General features: G+C 44.9%; 1 protein-coding gene across 3 annotated transcripts in view; it reads right to left on the bottom strand.

Moving 5' to 3' along the window:
- The window catches only part of TAFA4 (TAFA chemokine like family member 4), a 120,193-nt gene that overhangs the window by 72,904 nt on the left and 21,038 nt on the right, over window positions 1-26,251 (bottom strand). For all 3 annotated transcript variants that reach the window (XM_042849979.2, XM_042849978.2, XM_005297810.4), the window contains exons 2-3: window positions 10,273-10,408; window positions 5,566-5,681 (exon numbers count right to left, since the gene is read on the bottom strand). In XM_042849979.2, coding sequence (XP_042705913.1) covers window positions 5,566-5,681; window positions 10,273-10,352 — 196 coding nt within the window. In that variant the 5' untranslated portion in view covers window positions 10,353-10,408. The remainder of the gene's footprint in view (window positions 1-5,565; window positions 5,682-10,272; window positions 10,409-26,251) is intronic.

Below are 26,251 nucleotides of genomic sequence, written 5' to 3' on the forward strand. Positions count from 1 at the left end.
ACCCATGAGGAAAAATTGGTGACTGCTCTGCACCCACTGGCAGCTCCACACCCTGCCACAGCTCACCTCTGCCTCCTCCCCGAGTGTGCCACTGCATCCTGCTTCTCCCCCACTCCCTCGCAGCGCTTGCACCGCAAAACACCTGTTTCGTGCGCCAAGCCTGGGAGGAGGAGGAATGCAGCGCGCTTGGGGGAGGAGGAAAGGGCGGGGTTAGGGCGGGGACTTTGGGGCAGGGGTGGAGTCGGGGCAGGGGCGGGGCCAGGGGCGCAAGCACCCACTGGCGCAGAAAAAAGTTGATGCCTGTGATTCTGACCATCCCTTTGTGTGGTAGCAAGGACCAGGAGGCCCCAAGCACCCTAGTAGGTTATTGACCAGGGATCCAGCAAGGCACCAACTTATCTGTACCAACCACTGCCTTCCCCGGTGTTGTATTGCATCTATGCAGTGGTAGCGAGGCATCAAGGCTAACAGTCAAGTTCTTGTTTAAAATCATGAAGAGCTGAGCAAATTCAAACCCAATATTGGAGCTGGGGCAAAGCAGCAAGATTCAGTCAGATTTTCACCCTGTTCTAAATAGCAAGGATTTGGTTTGGTGTATTATGAAAATAGCGCCCTTTGCAAAATTTGGATCCAGATTCAAAGTCACACATTCCCCTTGCCCAGATCTGTGGGTCTGATCCTGATCCATCTCTAGACAAAACCTCCTTCACATTCTGTAACCAAACCAGTATCCAGTCACCTGTTATTCCAAAAATCCAATTTTTGGGGGGTGGGAGTAGGTGTGCAGGGGGAGAAAGAGATGGAAGCAGGACCGCAGCCCTTCCCCCTTTAATGGGGCGGGTACATGGACATAGCTGACAAGTTAGAATGAGGTGTCTGAAAATGGGCCATCTTGATTATCACAACAAAAAAAAGTTTTGTTTTTCTTTCCCTCCTGCTGATAATAGCTCATCTCAATTAATTAGCCTCTTAGAGTTGGTATGGCTACTTCCACCTTTTCATGTTCTGTATGTGTATATATATGTCTCCTTACTAGATGTTCCAGTCTATGCATCCGATGAAGTGGGCTGTAGTCCACAAAAACTTATGCTCAAATAAATTTGTTAGTCTCTAAGGTGCCACAAGTACTCCTGTTCTTCTTGCGGATACAGACTAACACGGCTGCTACTCTGAAAAAGTATGTAGTTCAGAGATGGTCTAGGTCCACTGGGTCCTCTTCTTGACAAATCCGTGTTGGCTATTCCTTAGAACCCTATTATCCGCTAGCTGCTTGCAAATTGATTATTGCAACAAATTACAAAACAGCTTTGCAGAAGCAGCAGTGGCAGATAGCCCTGCTCCTAACAAGTGGCTCAAACTATGAACCCTTCTCTCTGGCATTCACAACCCAACAGATTCTAAATTGGTATTAAATACATACATTTGGCTGGGTAAGAACAAGTATTATTTAGTCACAGTATCCAACCACTTGCAAGCAGACCCAGGTTGGGAGCATTTCAGGTAGCTATTGTAGCAAAGGAATAAGACATAGCGTGAAGAAAGCCAAAGCTACTCAGTTGGCTTGTGACAGAGGCAGCACACCCACAAAAATAAAGAAATAATTGCCCTGGAAATCTTGCCTACAAGTTGGCTGTTACCTGAGAAAGTATTTATTCCACACATTCTAACTTGTCATCTGTGACTGCTAAACAAAGCCATTCCAGCACAGTATAGGAATATTTCTTCCTGTTCAGTGCTTATTTACCACGGTTTTAAAGCATGTTTTCGAAATGTATGTCAAACGGCTTACACTATTTTAAATTACAAACGAGCCCAAACCTCTACGTTGGGGTCAAGATCAGGATCTTAGGATTTCTAGTTTTAATGCATTGTATCTTGACGGTCTGTTCTGTGTTGCCGCCTTCCAGTAGTGAAGGATGTTTTGCAAAACAAAGGGAGACAGAGCAGTGGGGCAGTACAGAAGGAGGGTGCAAAGATTAAGCCTCGACTTTTCTAGTCTTTGTATTACTGTAGTGCCTAGATCCTTTTTCTCAGACAAGATGTTTCAGGGCACCTCTGTTTTGACAGCATTCTGCTGATTGCTGGCTTCTTACGGACAGAGGCACGCCTGCACGCTGTGTATTGGTGAGACAGCTGTCGAACTTCGTAGTCTTTATGGCCCAGACCAACACCAGTGAGGTCAATGGGAGTCTTTCCTTGCATCAGGGTCTTAAAAGAGAAAAAAAAACTATCAGGGTTTTCCAGCTTGAATCCTACCAGCCCCTGGCATTAGGGGTTAATCAACTTCCTCAGTAATACTGGTATTTGGATCTACGTTTTCACAAGTGATCAATGCTTTGGGGACTTGAGACACCTTGAGGGGCCTGATTTTCAGGGGTGGATGCTCAGCACTTTCTGAAAATCAGGCCCTTTTAAGGTGTTTCAAACTGGGCACCCAAAACCACTAGTCTCTTTTGAAAAGCTAGGCCCTAGGGGATACTATGAACATGCTGTATTGCTACCTGTTCAGTGGCCATAAGCATTTCTCAGAACGTGTGCAACCTCTCCTGGAGGCTACCAAGACCAAGCTCTGTCCACTCCCGTTAAAGTGAAATTACACCTCTACCTGGATAGACCGCTGACCTCGGGAGCCAAAAAAAAAAAAATCTCACTGCGTTATAGGTGAAACCGTGTTATATCGAACTTGCTTTGATTCCACCGGAGTGCACAGCCCCGCCCCCCCGGAGCACTGCTTTACCGCGTTACATCCGAATTTGTGTTATATCGGGGTAGAGGTGTATGGTTAAAGGGATGCTGTGAACATTACTACCTACTGGCAAAAGGTTCCTCTTACTCTATCACTTTTAAAAAACACTGGTGCTGTTTTGGGGCTGGAGGGAGAAGGTACAAACTCCTCAGAAGTTGCTGAAACTAAAGAACAGCTCTTTGGGAGCAGAATGTCGGGAAGGAAGGTCTAATCTGTGAGTCCCTTATCGTCGATCATTCCTGGTATACAGTGAACTTGAACACAGAACACTGATGGTGTTCAGTTAGTAAGCAACACAGTGCCATTTTAACTTTGGCTCAGATTTCCATTGTAATGTCACTAGTGAGACATATTTCTTACCTCCCCATGTCAACGACACACTGCAGCTGTTTGACTAAGGGAAGAAGGAAGATTTCTGCATTGAGATGAAAGGTTGAATTTCTTCTTATGCACTTTGAGTGCCTCCAGGGTTAACACCTTCTCCCAGCCACTTTGAAAGCAACCTATTGACAGCAGATGTTTTCCTAGATCTCCACCCAAGAACTGGGTCATTAATTCTGTACTAAGAGATAAGTTTAATCGCTTAAATATACAGCCTTATATAAAACAAAAGGTCAAATTCCAGTTGAAAGGGAGCTCTGCCTGAGTACGCACCACAGATTTTGGCCTAATTTATCATAAGAAGCAAAAGTTTAAGAGTCTCTTAGTTGTATGCGTCTTGGACCTACCCAAGAGGGATCCACTAAAGCAGATTTATGTAATTTTCAAGTAGGTTGTTTATACTCTACAATAGCTGCTTGATACGGAGAGAAACATTTTTTGTCAACTCAAAATATGCAATTAAGTATTCTGACATGTAAAGTGAAAAGAATACCATCATTTGTACTGTTTCATAAACACCCATCATGCATACACATAATAGATGTTCTCTTCCTGTCACAGGTATTTCCCTTGGGATTGTATGTAAAGTGCAATTTAAAAGGCATAAAAAAAACTAATTTTTACAAGGCTGTGATTGAATTCTTGGTTGAATGACAACATCTATAGAAGGGTGTTTTCCGACTGCTAATTTTGTTGCATTCAAGAAAGAAAATTCAACGGTGGTGTCGGATCAGGAACCCGCTGCTCAGGAATGACCGTTTTCAGGAACGGCCACACTCAATTGTCTGCATCCAATCCTCCCTCGGTCAACGTGCAATTGTCTGTAACCAATCTTTCCCCTGTAATGTGTGACTCGAGTAATTTCCACAGAGGAGCAAAAGGGCTATCTGGGAGACAAGGGTAGCACTAGATCATCCTCTGGTGTTCAATTGACTGGAGTAGTGCTGAAACTTTTTAGCCATGTACAGAACGTTTTACAGTGTATCTTACCGAATTAGAATGTCATCTATCAGTTGGTGCAAGCAGCAACAACCAAGCTCTTCCAGCACATGTACTACCAAGCTATCACTTCCATTTCAGATCAGATTTACATCAAACTATACATAGTAGGCCCCAGCCTCAGCTAGTATAAATCAGTTCATTCCTACTGACGTGACTGGAGCTATGTCAGTTTTCCCCAGCAAATATCTGTCCTAAAATAACTAATGTTTACCGTTTCTTTGCTGTTTAATTTCCCATAAATCCTACTACTCAAGGCATCAAAGTGAGCCCGAGACCTTTTCTGTGCAACAGAAAGGTTAAATTGCAATAGCTCATGAATCAATCAGTGCGCTCAATGTTTTCAAGTTGCAAACACAGTGCCAGGTAACACATAGCAGCCTGATAAAGAGGATTCACAATGTTGGAGAACCCCAAGTGATAACTGGGTGGCGGCTGAATGTTAGTTATTTATAGTACAAATCCAAGTTAGTGCTTTGGGCAACTCTTCAAGATGCAACAATGCTGATTAGCATGAGCATGTAGACAAATACAGCAGCTGTATGGAGTTCATATAGGACCCTGGTTGCTGGAACTTTTTTTAAATAGAGAAGGGGATATGGCAAGACCACAGGGATCCTTTAGCTTCCACCTGGACAAGTCACGGGAGGAGGCTAGGAAGAACATCAATGTATTGTTTCACCTGAAAGATGGAACCTCTAACAAATGAAGCTCCGCTTTCTAGTACTGAACAGCAGAGTTAGTTAGGGTGACCAGATGTTCTGATTTTATAGGGACAGTCCCGATATTTGGGGCGTTTTCTTACATAGGCTCCTATTACCCCCCACCCTCTGTCCTGATTTTCACACTTGCTGTCTGGTCACCCTAGAGTTAGCACTGGGTATGAGCCCAAGTCTGGGCATCAGACTTGAGGTTCTCATCCAGAGAGAGAAGAGTGCTACCATCTAACATTGCAAGAAAACAACTTCCTCTTCAGATTCAATCATCTTTTCACTGTTTGCCTCAATATCCATGCTAGGGAAATGGATAATATCCAGTATGGATAATTTAATGGAAGGACTGACTCAGGTAGCACTACGGGCCTGATCCAATGGGAATCTTTCCATTGATAAGGGCCTACATTAACAGGAGGAAGTTGAAGCTATACTTCAGAACAGAAACAATATGAATAACTCTTTAAGATTTAAAAAAGAAAAGGAGAATGATAAGAACAAGTCCCAAAAATCTTAGCAGCTATGAAGTTGCTCCAAAACTGCCTTGTGAACGGCACCACATAAAATTACAACAACTCTTTTTTGCTGTTATTTTAACCTTTCGCACTGATTATAACACATTGTCAACAGCTTCATCAATTATCCATGGCTAAAAAGTGGACTCTAACATTCTGCAAGTGTTATTAATTGGTCTCAGTGGCATGTAATGAGTTTAAAAGCTCCTACCTGTGTGCCCTCGGGGATGGTGGCTAGAAGCGGACAACAATTTACAGCACGCCATTAACACATAGACCAGAAAGAGCCAGTGAGATAGAAGCATTGATTTGGCACAGAATCTCATCCTGTAGGCAGAAAAGAAAGCAACTGAGTGAAAGAACAATATAACTAGGGACCCGTGTAAAAATGCTGCTGGGAAGAGGAAAGCTGAAAAGACGTTGACGAGTGACTGAAATGGTTTATTACCAGGTAATACTGACAAAAATCAAATTCACACTCGGGTTGGGATCAATTCCTTGCCAAGTGTGTTTCGTAATTAGAAGCATTGGGGGGGGTCAATCACCACCGCAGCGCATGTTCTTATGTGACTTCATTAGGTTCTGTGAATCTGAGGTTGAAGAGTAAGAACCTTGCACGTTCACATACTCAAAGCAACGTTCCATTTAAATATACACAGACTGAATGTCACTTGGAGCAGGTGAGGGTCTTAAACTGGACCCAGCTCAGATTCAGAAACAGAACAGGAAAATCCCTCTAATAATTTTCAGGACGGATTTTCAAAACAAAGCTCAGCTCCTATTTAGACACCTAAGTGAAGTAGCTGAGTTTGTACAATGGCTCGACATACAACAGCTCCCACTGAGCATAATGGGGGCTGCTGGGGGCTGAGCCCGGGTGGAAATCTGGCCACAATCTGCTTTGCGAGCATTGCCTACCACGTCAAGGTGTTGGGGAACTGCTCCTCTCAGCACTGCTGCAATATAACGGGCAGATTCCCGTATTCTCATTCATGCTGAGTAGCAACTCATTCCGCAGCTCATTCCATGGAAATCAATGGGACTATTCGAGGAGTAAGAAACATTACCATGTAAGGGTGGCAGAATCAGGCCCAGTGGAAGGCAGCGTTAGAGCTCAGGTCTTCCCGGCTTTCATTGCTCTGCCATGGCTTCCCCAGTTGCATTCATCATGTGGAAAGGTAATGTGATCATTTTCTTAAATTGAATTATGATGATGTATTATTTATACAAAGTACCCAAGAGTGCGCTTTGCACTTGTACCCTTAGATTCCATCTTTTCAGCAAATGCTGTAGTGAGAATGTCTCAAACTAATTAAAAATAGTTTATGGATGTGCATAAATTGAACTAAATGCTGTTTTCATAGCAGCGACTCCTGATCTGCAGTTAACCAGCATGCTGGGATTTGGAAAAAAGTCTACCTGGAGCATTCTTATTGATACCAAAACACCGCTCTCAAAAAATGAACAAAACAAAACTATATGGTACACCTCTACCCCGATATAACGCTGTCCTCAGGAGCCAAAAAAATCTTACTGTGTTATAGGTGAAACTGCGTTATATCAAACTTGCTTTGATCCGCCGGAGTGCACAGCCCCGCCCCCCCTAGAGCCCTGCTTTACCGCGTTATATCCGAAGTCATGTTATATCAGGTCGTGTTATATCGGGGTAGAGGTGTACTCTTTTTTTTTTGGCAGATTTCAGTTCAGCTTTCCTGATGCAATTGCAAGGGCGCTTGCTTGTTTGATTATAAAGTACCTCAAACTGTTAGGCTAATCAGATCGTGCAAGTGGGTGAACATTCTGAACGTTTACAAAAAATATAAAGAGGAGACCTCACAAAATGTTTACCTCTACTGTAACGGCTTCAGGAAGCATTTCCATTTGATTTTAAACATTTAAAAGACATACACACCATCAAAAACCAGATCTCATGTTTTCTCATTTAGAACGGCTTGCCTCTTTTTCCTTTCCTGCATTATAAAGTGCTTTCCTTCTCCGCTTGTTCATTAGTGGCAATATTGGTACTGCCCAAACAGCTCACAGGAGCACTTTGTAATATCACAAACTATCAGGCTAAGAGCCTGTTGTAAATATATTTTAGCAACACCCATTATCTTATGATTGAGAAAAAAATACATTGGTGAAGAAAACAGCCACATGGGTGCATGTTCAGGGGTCCTTGCAGCGTCTTTGTTGTACGGTGACTATTTAAAAAGTAAATGGTGGCTATTGATTTAAGAAAATTATGTTGTACTGTGACAGACCCAGACCAGTGGGGTACAGGAGTCTGGTAGAGGGCAAATATACTGGTCACTGGATGAGTAGTTTTCTGTTCCCTGAGTGACCAGAGCAGGGGCTGCACTAGAGTAATCAGGAACCTGCTAGAACCAGTTAAGGCAGGCAGGCTAATTAGGACACCTGGAGCCAATTAAGAAGAAGCTGCTAGAATCAATTAAGGCAGGCTAATCAGGGCACCTTGGTTTTAAAAAGGAGCTCACTTCAGTTTCTGGTGCGAGTGTGAGGAGCTGAGAGTGAGAGGGTGTGCTGTGCTGCTGGAGGACTGAGGAGCACAAGCGTTATCAGACACCAGGAGGAAGGCCCTGTGGTGAGAATAAGGAAGGTGTTTGGAGGAGGCCATGGGGAAGTAGCCCAGGGAGTTGTAGAGGTCATGCAGCTGTTACAGGAGGCACTATAGACAGCTGCAGTCCACAGGGCCCTGGGCTGGAACCCGGAGTAGAGGGCGGGCCTGGGTTCCCCCCAAATCTCCCAATTGACCTGGACTGTGGTTTCTTCCAGAGGGGAAGGTCTCTGGGCTGTTCTGCAACCCACACGGTGAATCTCTGAGGCAAGAAAATCCACCAATAAGCGCAGGACCCACCACCAAGATAGAGGAGGCACTTTGTCACAGTACTTAAAGCAGCCAGACAAGATTTTAAAATCTTCTTGAAAGGAAAGGAGATGTCTGCCTATCATAAGCAACTACCTGCCTCTAGCAGCCAGCGAGTGGTTACCCTGTGCAAACAAAACTATGAAGGGGGAAAACCACAAAGGGCCTGACTCCCATTGACACTAAGGCCCTTTTACACTGCTACAATGGAGTAAATGAGGATCAGACACGCAAAATGGAGGCTCGCTGTGGGCCATGCCCTGGAAGTACTCCACATGTGGAACTCATTTCAGGACTGGGCCAGTTGTTAACTTGGAGGAGCTCCATTTCAGCAGATCAGTCTGGGCTTGAGTCACCTCTCACTGAAACCAGTCCGAATCCAGCAACTCCATTAAATCTGTTGTAAGGGGGATTAGCAATGGTTTCGGCTAGGGCCTGATCCTGGTTGAAGTCTATGGCAATCAGGAAAAAAAAGAAAACCCCAACAACCAACCTACCCAGCTAGGCTTTGGAATCCGCTTACCTCTGCCAAGATGACTATGGGCCAGATCCTTCTCTCATTTATCCCCATAGCCATTGAAGGGGAATCACGGCCTAACCGAGAGCAGAATTTCACCTTAATACTTCCCTTGCTTCACATGCCCTTGAATGCACGCTCTGGAGCCCATGATTAACACAGAGTTTAGTAATGCACACAAAAAATACAGCTTGGATCTAGGCGGTTATTCTTGTCATCAACATCGCTCAATTGTTCTGAGCGTAAGTGTTGGAAACAGACCAAACTATCTGCCGCGAACCCAATTCAGACCTCAGTTTCCCTGGTGTAAATCTGAAGGAACACTACTGAAGCCAGTGGTGTTCCTTCAGATACACAGCAGTGGAAGTGAAAGCAGAGTTAGACCCTTAGAATTTAAACATTTGGAGCCTGATTTTCAGAACTGCTGGGCACCCACAATTCCAGGCGAAGTTAAGGGGAGCCTCCAACATCTGAAAATCAGGCACAAGGAGGCAGATTTTTGAAAATGTTTAATACCTCATTTGGACAGCTAAATAATGTTCCAAAGAGTTCTGGGTCCGGCAGCTGCCACTGTTCTCACTGACGGAGGAGGCCGATTCTCCATTGTTCTCAATGGAAGCTGATGGGTGATGAGCACTTTTGAAAACCTAGCCCTTATTTAGGTGCTTAAATGGAAGTTGAGCTCTTTTAAAAAGCTGGCTCCAATTAGGAGTGCTGGACTCTGCTGAAAATCTGGCCCCAGCAACCTGCCACGTTTTCGGCAGTGCAGGGAGGAGCAGTTTGCTTCCCGTGGTGCCATGCAATTACCCTCTAAAAAAGGCAACAGTTCTTAAATGTACTGATCTAGAGAGAGGAGCCTGGGTTGTAGGTGTGAATATGGAACCCCTGCAAAGGTCAGAGGAGTGAATCCAGGATTTCAGTTCACGGCCCTCTCGACCAATATTAGACAAACTCATTCACTAAGGCCTGGCCTACACATAGTTTTTGTACCAATATAACTATTTTCTTTAGGGAGTTGGTTTTTTACTAATATAGTTGTACTGGTACAACCAGTACTATGGATGCAATTATACTGGTATAAAAGACACCTTATACCAGTATAGCTTATTCCAATTATCATATAGAAACAGCTGTACCAATAGAAAGCACCTTTAGACTGGTATAAATGCATTGACACTGGGGGTGTTGTACCAATTTAACTATACCTGTGTAGTTAAAGCACTACAACCTTTGCATGAAGAAGAAAATGACTAAGGTGTTGTCTACAACTCACTAGTATAAAGATAGCAATTTTTTTCTTTTAAAAAGAAAAAAAACTGAAGTTAGATGGACACTATGTAATAGGAGGTGAGCATTTCACCACATTTAGCAGCAGGTGATGTCAGCGGGATAACTTTCTCAAAAATTTGCATACATTCATTCGCCTGTTCCCTCAGACAGATTTAAATGGGCATTACTGCTAACCAGAACCGCAAATCTTCATTGCCAATTCTAAAGATAAAAAGTTGTCTTACCTTGGGGACTTTGCAAGAATTTTGTTCCAGTCAAACACAATTATTTCAGTGCGATTTTCACAGTTATTCCAAATTCCCATTTGCAGCTACAAACAAGCATTTCTGCATTTCAGAAATTTCCCTTCACTCTGGGGACCTGCAGAGGAAACCAGATTAGACAGCAATTAGAGTTTGGAATGGGGATGTTTAATAGATTTCGGTCAACAAAAATCATTGCTTTACAGTGCCATCTACAGTGCAATGGGTGTCAAAAGGCAGCAAAGTATTGGAGAGCTAGTTAAACTGTTTTCAAGTACACAGAGAAAACATCACAAGGCAGTTTTGAAAGATCATTGGATTAACTCTATGCAGAGATCATTCCATTCAAAAATAATAAATGCGGTGAATACAGTATTTGATCATATACGTAGTGACTTAGATCCATAAGGCTGCCCAGCCACCAAGCAAGTTCTAGGGATTGGGAATGGCTCCACACCCCACTGGGACCTAGGAATGGCATTATGATCCCATGATCACCTGAAACATTGTCTGCTTCCTGTCCTGCCAATAAGGTTTGGATCAGGCCCTTTGACTTCAGTCTCTTATTCCATCAGGTAAACACGAAGGGGCAGATTCGCCGTCCCACCTAAGCGTTGCAGAAAGCCATTTGTTCTCTCCCTGTTCCTCAGCCACCTGGCCCCAGTGCAAGATAGAGCTGCTCCATGCAGCTGTAACTTATAAGCAGGCATAACAGAGCTCCATTCTGCTGGGCCACCTCCCCACTCACCCATTGTCATGCCCGCTTCTCCCACTTATGATGTGGGTGGGGCCGGTGCAGGATGCAGAGAAGACTTCCCCAGCACAGGGGGAATTCTCCCTGGGCTATTGGAGCCCCACACGTTCAGATGCATTTCAGGAATTACTCAAATCTCTGGTGCCTGCAAAATTGGGCTGGAAATCTCATTAAAAAGGCTTTCTTAGAAAATTTCCTGGTGCATTTGGTGTCCAGTTGAAACAGAAATACCATAAGAACTACAGTATTTCCCCATCTGGCCAAATCCCAGCTGTTCAGAGACAGCATCACACATCCACACCCCCACCCCAGTTCAGTTTCAGGGTGGGGAGTGGTAGGAGATGGGTGGGGAGTAAGCACCCCCCCATTTACTGAAACCAAGTTGCAATTATGACAACCTTGCACATTCCCAGTTTGAATTAACTGCAACATTAGTAGCGTCACCCTGGATCTAAAGAACAGAGGTTCCGCAGGATCGCATATGGCTGCATTTTGACAATGGAGCGCATTATTCGCCGGGTCTGCTATTGGGACTAGTTGCTGACAGTCACCAGATCTCGTGCTGATAAATGTGTGTTTTTCCAGAAGCTGCATTTTCAAGAAATTGTTCGGCAGAGAAACTCTAATAGCTTTATTGACATGTGTTCCATAAAATAATGAGCTGAAAATTTCATCTCATAAAAATTCAAGTCCCTTTGCTTTTATTGTTTATATTGGTTCTCTCTCCTACCCCGGGCTCAACTTGACCTTCCACTATCAGAAATATGACACAGTGTGTAATTTGTCAGTGCCCATAATAATGTGCTCTTTGCCTACTGAGTGATCAAAATGACCTTTTCTTATTTTCTACCACCACTTTTCTTATTTTGCTACGCAATGGGAACAATTAGGAATTTGCTTTTAAGAAATACAAAATTACACCCTTCCTTTGGAGGGCATAGCATCTCTGGGGTCATTAAAGCATGTGCCTTAGCAGGTGCCTTTCAGTGGCTGATGCTCAGAGCAGGAAAGCCCATGGTTTGCAATGCTTATCCTTTGCTGTTCAGTTTGCAGTCAGAAAAAACAGAGAAATCGTTGGACTTAAAGTAATACCAGGATAACAAGCTACAAATTAATCACTTTCTTCCTCTCCCTTGTTTGACCAGCATGGAGAGTATTAGCATGTGCCTGCATCTATACAATGCAGCAACTCTATTCAAAAACAGTTTTTAGTAGAGTGGCATCTGAAGACAAAGATCTATGGTCTTTATTAATAATTTCTTCTATAAATATGAGTGAAGAAAAAAGATAAACTTATCTCAAAGTTTTATTTAAAAAGATTCAGGGATTTTTTTTTTAAATACGAGAGAGAATGACTGACGTGTTTTGTGTCCAATACATGTTTGTCCATTTCAAATTAGACAGATATGTTTTTACATTGCCCTTTCAGAAAACAATACAACACAATACTACTTGGTTTTTAGATCATACCTGTTTCGTACTCAAATTTACTATCTTTATTTTATAATATCCTGAAGGTTTGTCTAGAAGCAAATACAAATTTTATTGCTCTGTGTTTACTTTACTGATTAAAGAAAAACAAAGTATGGGTTATTCCAATTTGCAGTCACTAGATAGAGAAAGAACGAGGACACTGCCACTAGCATAATTCAAGGCTTCCCCATGCTATCTGGATGCAAAACTTCTTGAAAGAATGGGGTTGTTTGTGGGGACGGGATTAACACAATCCAATCAGGGGGCTGAGACTAGCTGCTTCATGTCAATAAGAGAAAGAATAGGAAAAAATAAATCTCACCTGATTAGGTTAAAAGAAATTCCAAGATTTTAGTCCCGAAACTGGGTTCTGTGCCTGTTTTCCATATAAGTAATGTTCCCCTGGGCAGATTTTAATGCTGGTTCTTGCATCACCCAGCGGGTGTGGCAATACTTTCAGCAGCAGAACAATTACTTGTTTACAAATTGCACAAACAATACAATCACTCCTGACCTTCCGAGTGAAGCTCTCTCCTGGGGAAGTCTGGATTTCTCATGCAGCCAGTCCCCAGCGCCAGGGGCAGGTAACGATACTCTCATTGGTCAGTTACAGGCTCAGAGCCTGATCCTGGAAGATAGCGAGCTGCTTAACGGCAACTGGCCTCTATGGGCCAGACCCTTTACTTCACTGGAGATGTGCTTCACAATAACTGGCCCACGAGCATTGTGGGGGCTCAATATTAGTAGGTGGCACTCTGCAATTTGCAGGATTGGCCCCATAATAACAGGGACCCTGATACTTGCATAAGTAAGGGTTTGCAGTAACTCTGAAGGGCTCTTTAGGGACCCCCAATTCTGCCATCCCTGGGCACCCTTTCAATGGGGTTTTCAGACGCATAAGTAATGCAAGATGATGCCCTTATTCATTAACCCAATTTCAAAACCTAACTTAATATGGAAACTGTAAAGCTGTCTCATGTTACATGGAAAATGAGAAGTCCATTTAATCTCTGTCTCCTCCTGCTCTGTAATGGTACTACAGACCCCAATGACACCTCACTGTCCTGAACAACATGGTACAAGACAACAGGTGTCTAACAATTCATTCTTTTTTAGCCTACCCAGTAAAATCAAGGTGATTTGTTGTTCTCTGTACAGAATAAGTATTCAAGACATCAATTAACTAAATCAAGAATTCGACAAGCAACCTTTTTTCTTAGATGCATATTGACAGCAATTTAAATATTGTTTCACAGAACTTAAGGTTTTTACTTCCATGTATGTTATTGTCATGTTAATAAATACTTAAATAAGAACACAAGAAAGGCCATACCGGGTCAGACCTAAGGTCCACCTAGCCCAGTATTCTGTCTTCTGACCATGGTCAATGCCAGATGCTTCAGAGGGAATGAACAGAATGGGGCAATCATCAAGTGATCCATCCCCTGTTGCCCATTCCCAGCATTTGGCAGTCAGAGGCTTAGGGACACCAGAGCATGGGTTTGTATCCTTTACCATCTTGGCTCATAGCCTTTGATGGACCTATCCTCCATGAACTTATCTAATTCTTATATTAAGCTTCCATTTACAATGACATTGAAACAGATTACGCAACCGTTATTCATGTTGGTGAGCACTTAATTACATGAGTAGTTCCACTGAAGTCAATGGGACTGTTCACATGAGCAAAAGCTTACCAGCATGAGCAAAGGCTGAATAAGATAGGCTTTTGTGGGTAGGGCGCTACTCTAGGACTTGGAAGATGGATCAAATCCCGGCTCCACTACAGACTCTGGCAAGTCACTTAGCCTCTCTGTGCCTCAATTCCCTAACTGCAAAACACCTGCCCTACTTCACGGTGGGAGGTTGTATGGAGAAATACATTCAAAGATTGTGAGGTGCTCAGACACTAACGGTGATGGGGGGCAGATAACTAAACAAACGTATATAATATTTTATAGTGGGCTTCTTTTCCTGCCAATAGTTGCATGTTATAAAATATCTTTTTATAGCTAGTTTTAACATCTGTGAAAAGGTTATTACCAGTGCATTTTATAACATTCTTTATAATGAGCTATTAAAAGAATATAAGCATGTCCAAGAATTTATAAATAGGACCTTAATTTGAAATGTACCCAATATGTCCTCAATTTAAAAAAAAAAAAAAAAAAAGGTGTGGGGGGGGGGGGGGGGAGAAGAGACAGATGGCCCATCTCTTAAGAGGCTCTTCTTATGTAAAATAATTTGCGTAAATGAAATAAATTCACATGCCATATATTGTACAAGGAAATTTGTCAGCATGAGAGCTGAGAAATTCCTTAAAAGCTACTGAAGGTCTTTATTTAACCATTTGGAACCATTACATTTTAGTTTATGAAGCGGGGGGGGGGGGGGGGGGGAGGGAAGAGCTATCAACACAAGCAATTTGTTAGTGGGGGGGGGGGAGAATTAAGATCCACATTTTACTGACCATACATTTCAAAACCATTGCTAAGGTTTGACTGGAAAACATCTGACATGACATTAAAAGAAGTGCTAAAATAAAATGTCCAAATTGTCCTAAAGAGAGACCACCCATTTCTAGAGCTAAACAAATCTGACCAGTAGTGGATATTTAGCTATTAATCTCCAAAGGCCTAATTATCTTTACTGGAGAAAAAAGTGTGTGTGTGTGTGTTTGTTTTAATTAGTCCAGATTATTTAATTGGACTTTGTCGCTCATCTCTAATTCTTCATGTAATCTAAACAGAGAGTGTCAAAGATGCAATGCTTGAAATGATCCCAAACCTAATTTATTCTTCAGGAAATGTTTCCACCAGTTAAAACCACCTGATTCAGTGAACTGATTTTAAATGCAGCAACCCTTCCTTATGACAGGCAACGTTGTCTAGTGGCTAACACACTGCCCTAGGAGTCCCAAACCTGCGTTCTAGTCCAAGCTCTGCTATTAACCTGCTGGGTGACCTCAGACAAGTCATTTCACCACTTTGTGCCTCCGCTTCCCCATCTGTAAAATGTGGATAAGGACACTGTCCTCCTTCGTAAAGCTCTTTGCGATCTACTGATGAAAAGCATCTATATAAGAGCCAGGTATTTAATAGTTGATCATGAATGGTGCAGAGCGCCTCCTTGTGGAGTCAATGGGAACTGAGGGAATGCAGCATCTTGCATGGGGGAGGGCGAGAGGTCCTCATACATAAGCGATAGGTCTATGAAACAGCGTGACTGACAACGTTTTGCTATGAACAGAAATAAACCAACATATAGCATTTATTTCTGAAATACATCAAAACTCATACAAAGGTAGGTGCAGTCTAGTCTCTCCCGCTGTATTTAAGATCATTTGGTCAGACATGTCTGCAATTGTTTAATGCCATCCACATAGACGTTATTTCCTTTTAACATGTAGTAAACAAAGTTTTTTTTAAGGCAACAGATAATACGATCACTTCTCTTTCAAACCATCCTGGAGCGAAGTTCAGACTAAAAGGATAAAAGCAGGTTAAAAAACAGAGTCTGAAAATACCTTGCAGATACTTCACAATGTTCAGCCTTCCTTTAGTGTGACATGGGTGCCCCCTAGTGGGCTAGAAACATATTTCCCAAAGAATGCCGTGCCAGCAAAGCCACTTGACTCTTCCATTCTCTGTAATTACAGTTGTGTTTTAAGATATCAGAAACGGCCTAAATGGAATTCATTGCACTTTTATAGCAAAAATTAAGTTGTCCCAGGCTGATGCGAATTAAGGCAGCGCCCTGGATTGTGTATACATAATTTAGCAACGCAATATTAAACGGTTCCAACTTTCGACATTACTAGAAAAATCTCATTAACTCATCTATAGAATACGCAGCAACTGCACCTTCTGAAACCTCACTCCTTATTGTTCTAACTCAGAACCAGACTCTCCCTTGGAGAAATCCCCTCAATGTCTCCTGCTTGCTGCAAAGCCTCATTTGAGAGTTCTCCTTTGTGTTCGAATGAGCCGTCCGTGCAAATTAAGTTTTGTCATTAATCATATTAATGTGCTGGTGTCAGACTCCTCCAGTCATCCTCCGCCGTCCTGCCCCCCACACCAAACAAATCTTGTCAGCCCTGTTTCTCTGCCACAAGTAAGATCCACTTCAGTCCTGAACGGAAGGGAAGCCAGTCACATAGTCCCAGGAATGGTATGCCCCACCACCACCAGTGTCCTCGCGTGCATGGTGCTGCAAGGTCACACCGGCAGGGGTGGAGCGACACGTTCCATTTTGTTTCAGTACTGGACAGACGACAAGCCATCCAAAAGGAGAACTGGACAAATGACCCGCCTAACTGCAGGCCTTCTTGCATAGCTGGCGGTCTCTGAAGACTCTGCCCAAGACCTTGGCCTGCATACTTGTGCAGTGGCAGTACAGGGATCAAGACCCCTGTCCCTTATCCTCCTGGACTTGGCTATGCAGGAGCTGTGCACCTCCTACTCCCTGCCCCTCATAGCAGAAGCCTGGGGAGCGGGTGAAGAGAGGGTAGGCAGAGTTGAGGCCGGGCATGGCAAAGGGTTCATGATTTTCAGCTAATATAGGTGACTAGATAAGTACTTACTACCCTGAGCCGGCCCTAGACCAAATGGCGCCGCAGGCCAGGAGCGTCTTCGATGCCCCTGCCCTCCATTTGTTAAACTTTTTAATACCTTATTTTTTATTGCATTTGTAGCCTAGTTCATGATGTTGAACAATTTGCATGCATGATTTATCCCAGTCATATAAGACGATACATTTGCATGCTAGGATCTGTAAGTCTGTATTTATGCAGGACATATATAAACAAATAAATAAAAAAAATTGTTTCCTCTAAGCTTATAGAAGCTTTTTAATTTTAAGAAAGTCTGGAAGGTTTCACGAGTTTCTAGAAAGGGCCAGGACATTCTAGGAGGTTAGTGAAAAATGAACCCACATACAGACTACCAGAAACATTTTACTTCAAAACTTCTCTTTTCTTGTTTGTCGCTAACAACAAAAAGAGCACCCCAAGCCCGGCGCCACCAAGCAGTCACCTGGGTTGCCTGGCGCTAACTCCAGCCCTGTTACTACCTTCCACCCAGGAAGGAGGGTGAAACAGGCAGGGGACTATGGCTCCATGAGCCACAATTCTTTCCTTGTTATACTCCTGGAGTGGCAAAACAACATGCCACCCTTTCCTAGGGGCCATGTTCTTGTGACACAGTCTAGCCCCCTGTAGCCATCCCAACCACATTTCATAGACTTTTAAGGCCAGAAGGTGCCGTCTAGTCTGACCTCCTGCAGAACATCCAGCCTCACCTGGTGATTCCTGCATCAGGCCTGTAACTTCTGTTAGAGCTAGAGCACAGCATTTAGAAAGACAACCATACAACGCCCATAGAGAAGAGCTAGGTAGTCTATAATTATTGATTTAAAGACTTGAAGTGAAGGAGAATTCACCACATCCTTCAATAAGTCATTCCTGTGGTTAATTAAACTTCACTATGAAAAATTTGCACCTTTTCTAGGCTCAATTTGTCCATCCCCAACTTCCACCCAGTGGATCTCATTATGCCCTGTTCTGAAAGACTAAAGAGCCCTCCCCTACCAGAAATCTCCCCCCCGCCCCCCACCCCATGTCAGTACTTACAGACAGGTCACTGCTTAACCTTCTTTTTCACAAACTTTAGTCTCTCCCTGTCAGGCAGGTTTTCCAAGCAGTGAATCACCTTATACCTCTTTTCCGTAACCTTTCCAACATCCTTTTTGAAAGGCGGCCTCCAGAACTGGACACAGCATTCCAGTAAGTGTGTCACTAATGCCATATATGGTAGTAATACCACCTCCCTATCCCTACGTGATATTCCCCATCTCCTCCGTCCAACAATTGCGCTAGTCCTCTTATCTACAGCATCGCTCTAGGAGCTCATGTTGAATTGGTTTGCTACCATGACCCCTAAGTCCTTTGCAGATGGTGTTTTAATATTCTTTAAAGGAAAACGGAAATGACTCTGCTTCGGGTAACGTCTCCTTAGTTGAACTCCAAGACATTCCCCCAATACACCATCACTGTATAAAGCGAGCCCTTTGGCAGAATGTGGCCCTTAATCGGACTCTCACTGAGTACTATCTTACTACATGAATAGTCCTGTGTAATAAAACACTACCCCACACGAGTGAGGCTGGCAGGGTTGTGCCCTTAATAAATTTCAAGAGAGAGAATTTCAAGATTGTGTGTGCAAGAGGACAAAAGAACGCCGTACCCTTCATACAACGGGCCTGATTTTCTTCTCATTTTACACCAGGTAACTATTGACTTCAGTACAACTACTCCTTACTTACACGGAGTACAGGAGAGGAAAGTCAGGCCTGATCACTTCCAACTGCCTAGCTTACATCTGACTGAAGTAAGAAAGCTCTTCAGACTACAGGAAAGTGAGGTAATACAAGCTACAAATGTTAGCATTAACAGCAAAACAAAACCAACAAACAAAAACTAGGCACGCGGCCTAAAATTCAGTTACACAGAGAGATTGCACACAGTTCCCAGCACCTTTCAGACTTCTGCTGGCACACAACAGGCTTTACCAGCAATTTTTAAAACGTCCAAGCAAAACAAACCCTCTCAAAGTGCTTTTTTATGACGACACATTCCACTCTCTGCTGGCAGCCTTTCAACCTGTCACAGCTAGTCAGCCCTTTCCACTGGAATATTTCAAAGCCTCGTTTGACGACGACTGGGGGAAAGAAACAAGACAATACTGACGAGACCTAAATAAAATAAAGCCATCCAGCCCATCAGTGCATACTACACACAGAATATGGGATTATCTATATATAGGCCTGAGGTGTCCATCCCTGTGGCATCTGGGCTGTTCACACAGAATATACGCCATCTCAGGGCATCTCAAACTTCATTGCACTGCAACCCCCTTCAGACAACAAAAATTACTACACAACCCCAGGAGGGGGGACTGAAGCCTGAGCCGGTCTGCCCTGCTGTGCCGGGCAGGGGGGCCGAAGCCAAAGGGGGGCGGAGGGCTGTAATCTGACCCCCGTCACCCAGGGCTGAAGCCCTTGGGGACTGAAACTGAAGCCCAGACGGTGGGATTTGGGCTTGGGCTTTGGCCCTGGGCCCCGGCTTTGGCCCTGGGCCCCGGCAAGTCTAATGCCAGTCCTGGCGACCCCACTAAAACAGGGTCGCGACCCACAGTTTGGGAACTGCTGCGCTATCTTATACATGTGCTTGTGTGGAGACACCTGCTCTTGTCTTCGTTGACATCTGATGTTCTCTCTCAGAAAGACTCTCTCAAGTTTAGGGAAGGGGGAGTGGGTGATAGACACCCGAGCAGCCTTAATCCCCTCCTAGTCACTACCCCCTGCCTCCGGTACGCGTCTGTAGTTAGTTCTGCAACACAGCAAGTTAGTTGTTAGGTGGAAAATGGTCTCCGTGAATTCATGTTGGGGAACCAAAATTGATCACAAGGATGCTTAGCTCTAATCAATCCCCTTTTTGCCCCATTTTCTCCAGGGCGCAATCCTGGCAGGTGTACAGAGCAGGGCAGGAGCATTGACACGGTGTGCACAGAATACAGAGTAAATACCTTGCAGCTGGGGTGCCTCTGTGTGTCCTTTTTTCCCCCCCCCCCCGAGTATAGACCAATACCGCATCAGACTCTGAAGACAAAAAGATGCCCCCAAGGGCAGGCAAGGCAACAGCTAATACAGTTAAACAACTCCTGGTACCATTAGCACGGCTACAGAAAAAGGTCTGCTAGCATTTACCCTATAGACCCTCCCACTCAAGAGTTTTATAACAATCAAAGACCTGTACTCAAAGCAGATGCGTGGCCAGCTCCTGGTGTCACCCTTACTCACGCGGAGTAGGGCTTTACTCCTCAGACAGTCCTGTGCAAATGGATGGGACTAGTGATGCAATAAGGTACTACACCCAGTGAAGCAACAATGGCAGCAGGAGTCTATGGAGTATTCTAATTGCTTTTGTGGAGACAAAACAAATTAGTACGGGGCTGGGCATACTACAGCCCTGGGAGATAGGAGGCTGCTTTGTGTCATTCAATGTGGACTCCTTCTGGAAGATGAAGGAGCAATTCCAACACGTGTGAAAGGGATTCTGTGTACGTGTCAGCTGGAACGGCGCTACACAGGCCCACAGAGGGGTTAAGAGAAGGAGCAAAGGGTACAGGGATGACTTCTCTCTTCCCCACCCCAAGGCAAAGGAGTTGCTAAGCACCTGGAAATGCGTTCAGAGAAAGTTTCCTAAGGATTTTTAAAGAGTCAGATTACTGCACAAGTCTAGCAGGAAAAAAAAATGAGACAGAGCTATTCCAATCTATCTGGATTACAACATGGCAGACCAAAATGGCTCCTAACAAGCCAGGATCGTGTATTTAACCCAAGTTAACCGAGTAACTGGATCAGCTCATTTTACGAGTGTTGCATATATTAGAAAGCACTTATGACCAGTATGGTCCTTGTGGAATAGAGAGAAGGGTGAAAAGTCTTTGCCATCTGGCACGCCCCACACAAGGGCCACTCACAATCACAGCTCCCAGCTACACACACACACACACACACAGCATAGGGGCGCTCAAGAAAACAGGCCACACCATCATGAGAGTCCTGCAATATATCAGGCCAATCAGGATTGGATTGTGCCACTTAGCAGCCCCTATGGTTGGTGCAAGTCCACTCCACTCCCAACACGAGCCAGTGGCTAAATAACACAACAGGGCTCTTAGTAGGGGTTGTTTCTGTTCTATGAATGTCACTAGGGGCAAGGAAGCCAAGGGGGACTGAACGTGAGCCTGAGACACTTTGAATTTTTAATCCCATCTCTACAGATGCCTCATGGCATAGCCTTGGTCAAGTCACTTGTGCTACTTCTGAAAATTCTGGCCCCAGTCTTGTCATTTTGGGCCTGATTTTCCTAAGCACTGGCCTGATGCACTGCAGTTTAAACCAGTGGGAGTTGTGGGATGCTCAGGACCACTAGAAATCAGGTCCATGCAGTCTCAAGTTGAGCACCCACAAATGGAAGACCCCAAAGATGAAAATGTTGTTTTCACCCTCTGCCAAAGGCTCCCCCACTGAAAACTGGGGATAAGAATAACTCACCAACGTCACAGCAGCATTGTAAGGATCAGGTAATATCTGTGCAGCCCTTTGGGGGAAATGGCGCTGTTCTCGTTGCTTTAAAACTGCAAAAGTGGAATGCAGAGACAGAATCAGGGGCTAACGAGTGAGGCTGGGACTCAAAAGTTGGGTGGCTGTTGGAACTGGCCTAGCAAGAGCTGAGCAGGTACGGGTTTTCTGTGCACGCATCATTAAGAAATTACTATTGTTCGCGCCAAGGGCTTAGTCTCCCTGTAGGATGGATGCAACAGAAGGCCTTCGAACTGAAGTATAATCCCTAAACAAACTCTGAACACCACATCGTGGTCCATAAGGTCAAAACCCTACCTCTTCCAGCTTATAAATCATGGATTTAGGCAAACCAAGTAATATGGATATTGGATTGACTGCCCAGTTACTCAGCAAGTCATCAATCAGCAGTTACAGCCTGTCAAAAATATTATAGCCTCATGGATTTGCGTGGGGAGAAATCCTTCTCAGGTGTCCAATGGTGCAGAGAGCCAATGAGGTTTCACCTAAAGGAGCGGAGCAGGATTTGGGCGGTGGGGAGAAGGTCTGTGCTAGGCACACATATGCCCTGTATTCCCTTGCTCCGTGGGTGCTAACTGTGTGTGGTCATGCAAGGCACTGGAGCAGGTAAAGGTTGGGGCTTGAGGGCTACGACTGTATAAATGCATCAGCCACCATCCCTTGCAGCATGACCACATTAGACCTGGAGGAGCCACTCTGCAGCCCAGAGGAAGAGGATTCCTTCCCTCTTTTCCCTGCAAAGATCCACAAACAGCCAAATTTCTCAAGCCAGGTAGGAAAAATGTAAGGTCTGATTCTACCACCTCAGATCTTGTGGAATAGCCTTTACTCCATGAGTCATCCCATGAAGATCAACAGCACGACTCATACAATAAAGGGCAATTCAAAGTGAGGATGGGAGTCAGAATAGGGCTCCTAATTCATATAGTGTTATTTATTAGTCATCGTCATCCTACCTGAGAGGTAAACATTGATAGCACAGTTCCATTGGGAAGGTTACAGAGCCAGAAATCAGAGCTTCCCTACTCAAAACACCAAAGGCAGAGACTCTCTCAACAGAGTCCAAGGTTTCAAGTCTTTCATTGACATCTATCAGGGAGATTTTTTTCACTGCAGAGAGCCAAGCAAAGCTATTTCTGCAGCATCACGCTCCTGGGCTGTGCTCCCATCCAATCATATGAGCCGAGCAGGGCTTGGGTAGGAGGCGTTACAGGAAAACGTAGGTGCCGCAGGAGGTGACACGGGTGATCCAGCGGGAGGCGCGTTTCCCTCCAGATTGGTGCAGAGTCTAAGCCAAGAATACATTATCCCACAGGAAATCCCAGGAGGGATCCAGGGAATCAGACTGTAATTACGTTGAGTCAGCAGGATTAACATGAACTCTAAGGGTAATGAAAAGTGAAGCATGCCATTAAAGTATAAATACAGCCCCCAGCTTCCCCAGGAGATCTGTCACGAGACCTGGCCATGACAGAGTGGGAAAGGGCTCAGAAACCCTTCCCCACTCCCCAGTTAGAGGGCCCACAAAAGGGCCGTGCAGAAACACAGGCACTGCTCCGCTCCTACACCTAGAGAGGGCAGAAAGGAGGCAGGGCCCATCCCACTCCACACTGAGCCCAGGGCAGGACTGGTGCATAAGGAAACGCAGGTGTGCTCAGAGGTGCTGGAACAATTTGTATAGTGGGGGTGCTAAGAGCCATTGAACCAAACTGTGAACCCTGTATATGATGGAAACTACTTCAAGCCAGGGGGTGCGGAAGCCCCCCACATACATACCCCAAGTTCCAGCACCTATGGGCATGCTCCTTCTGCACGTTAAACAGGAGCTCTGCTTCCCTCAGACAGAATGCCTCCTGGTGCTCCCCTTTACCCCTACTCTGGGCTCTGCCTAGCAGGCATGACGTAGCCCACAGTCAGCAGCTTTTGCAGCCATCACTCAGGTTTAAAAGAACGAATCGGTTCATATCCATTGTTTGGAAGCGATGCCAGTGAGATTCCCCCTGCCTTGCTCTGCCGCTAGACATGCAAGGCAGAGCTGATGGGCTGCAGGGGAAGCGGCATGCAACCCTCCTCGGCGGGTGCATGGGGGCTGCTAGGACAAACCATGGCTCAAGGAGTGAAGGTCTTCCAGTGGCTTCCTCCCAGCAATGCCCATCACAAACAAGATGTGAATGGTCACTGGCTACGAATAAGCTGAAGGGCAAGCACTCAATCCTAAAGCCAAGAGGAGGGGAAAGATGGCCCTATGAAACCCCAGCAAGGATACTTAGAGGAATGGAATTGGAATGTAGAGGCTGGGTGAACGGCCACTGTACAACAAGTCTGTGTTACAGAGAGAGGGGCATGATTTGGGCCTCTTAATGCTTCTCTGGTGACCAAATCTGGCCAGTTGAAAATTCCCTTGAGGGAAGGAAGCTCTCTGATGTCACATTGCCAACACACCTACTCCTGTGCGATCCCCAAAACCAGCCCCACTTCTGGGGAGGAGGGTGTCAGGGGCAGGGAGGTGCTAGCCACAGGCATGTATCAGACACTGGGGCCAGGACCAGGGCTGAGCCCGATGGCCTCCCTCATTCAGTAGCCCCAAGTGGAGTCTCAATTCAGCAGAAAACCTGGGCCACAGTCTCTCATTCGGTCCCAAGTTCTTAAAACTTTCCGTAAGGAGAGAAAAGCCCAGCAGTAGCTACGGTTCGAGGTGCACAGCCGCGCCGAACGCATGTGCCCATTCTGAGCAACAGAGTCAGACTGACGGAGTCTCTCCGCTGCGCAGGGGTGATCATGCCACCTGGGACTCATTAGCGAATGGTTACAAAAATGTAATGAAAAGCATTTCAGAAATGCCGCACTGAACTTCCAGAAGTGTCGTTACAGGCTGGAGACACAATTCTGGCAGCCATGTTATCACGCACATGGCCAGCAGCTGAACATCTCATTGGTCCAGCTCCACTCCACAGCCCACTGCATCACCTAACACACCACTACCAATAATTTATAGCAATCCAGGACATTTTCAGCATACCCGTTCCTGCACATGCAGCTGCCAGCAAAAATGACAGTTGAGCTAATTCGTGCATTCAACTAGGGCAGCTGGGCACCCAACCACATGATCTGCATACATGAAGGACCCTATTTGCTGCACTGGCTTCAGTGGAAGTTTTGCCAGAGTACATTTCAAGTAAGGAATGCAGGACCTGCTCCAAAACGGATACTCAGCCACGTCTCTGTGCACAGCAGATATTGAAATGAGATCAGTTTGGGACTAGCTGAAAGTTCATCCCTAGAAACCAAGCCGTATTTCCTTTATTTTCGCATAAAGCACCATGTGTAGCTTTGGCGGTAAAAAAACAAACATTAAATAATAATGAGAAATGTAATATGCAGAAGTCAGAGAAGCCTGGGGTCAAATGGCTATACCTTCAACCCTCAGCATCCTAATAGCATTCGGTGTAGAAATACTTTACAATGGTTCTTTTGGGGGAACAGTAGTGCCCCCAAATGGGAAAGCATTCTGCTGCCAGGCCTAAAAGAAACTGCTCACTTAACCTAAGGGAGCATGTCCGTAAAATTATTCTGATGAGTGAATACACTTTTTGAAAAACTGTTCCTTGTGAAATGGGGAAAACCCATGTTTCCCTCCCTCTACAGATCCTGCAGTTCAACAACTATTCCTAGAAAGGGTTTTGTTAAACCCCCCTCCTCATTGTTCAATAATCACTAACTGAAAGCAAAATACTGCTAATAGGTTAGCACGGCATTCCTGCTAGTGGGATGAGTCAAAGTGAGATCAATAAATAATTGCATTTAAAAAATTATCCCAATCCTGTCCAATCTTTTTCCTAGTTAAAAGGCTGAAAATACACCCGGACAGGGGTTCTCACAGATCTTTACTTATTTATGGATTACCAGCATCACACCGGATAATAATGTCCAACATTATACAGGTGCTTTCAAAACCACTGGCTTACCTTAAAAAGGTGATTTGTCTTTAATCCTGAAGGAGGGGTGGGCAAACAGCGACTGTGAACAGCTGATATAATGCAGAGATTGCGCGTTCAGGATGAATACTGGACTTGACTCAGTGCCCACTTCAATTAACATTGTACAAGGCCATCGTTGCACCATGTTCATGCCATACTGTTCTGTCCCTGGAAGCCTCATCAGGTTTCCTAGTGGTGAGCGACAGGCTGCTGACAAGTCAGATAGGGTGTATGGAGGAGGGTGTATGGCAGCATGACTGGAAAGGTGAGTGATGGATTTAAGGATATCCCCTCAAGCCAGACACCAACACTGCCCTGCCAAAAGCATTGCCATTTTCCACCTCCACTAGTGAGATTCAGGACATGTCTTAGGAGACACCCCCTCCACCCCAAGGAGTCCTGCAAATTCCATACCGTTTCCTCCCCAATAAAAATCTCCCTCCCCTTCTTACTCCTCTATGCAAACCCCTCGCTCTTTCTATCCCTGCCCTCCATCTCCCCAACTTTCCTCTCGTTGGAACCCTGTGGAGGCTGCTCTTTGTAGCTCACCTACCTCGCAGCTGTTCCTCATGGTGGGTGCCCTGCCATCAGT

This window comes from Chrysemys picta, chromosome 7 (genome assembly GCF_011386835.1).
Source record: "Chrysemys picta bellii isolate R12L10 chromosome 7, ASM1138683v2, whole genome shotgun sequence".
Classification (NCBI taxonomy): domain Eukaryota; kingdom Metazoa; phylum Chordata; order Testudines; family Emydidae; genus Chrysemys; species Chrysemys picta.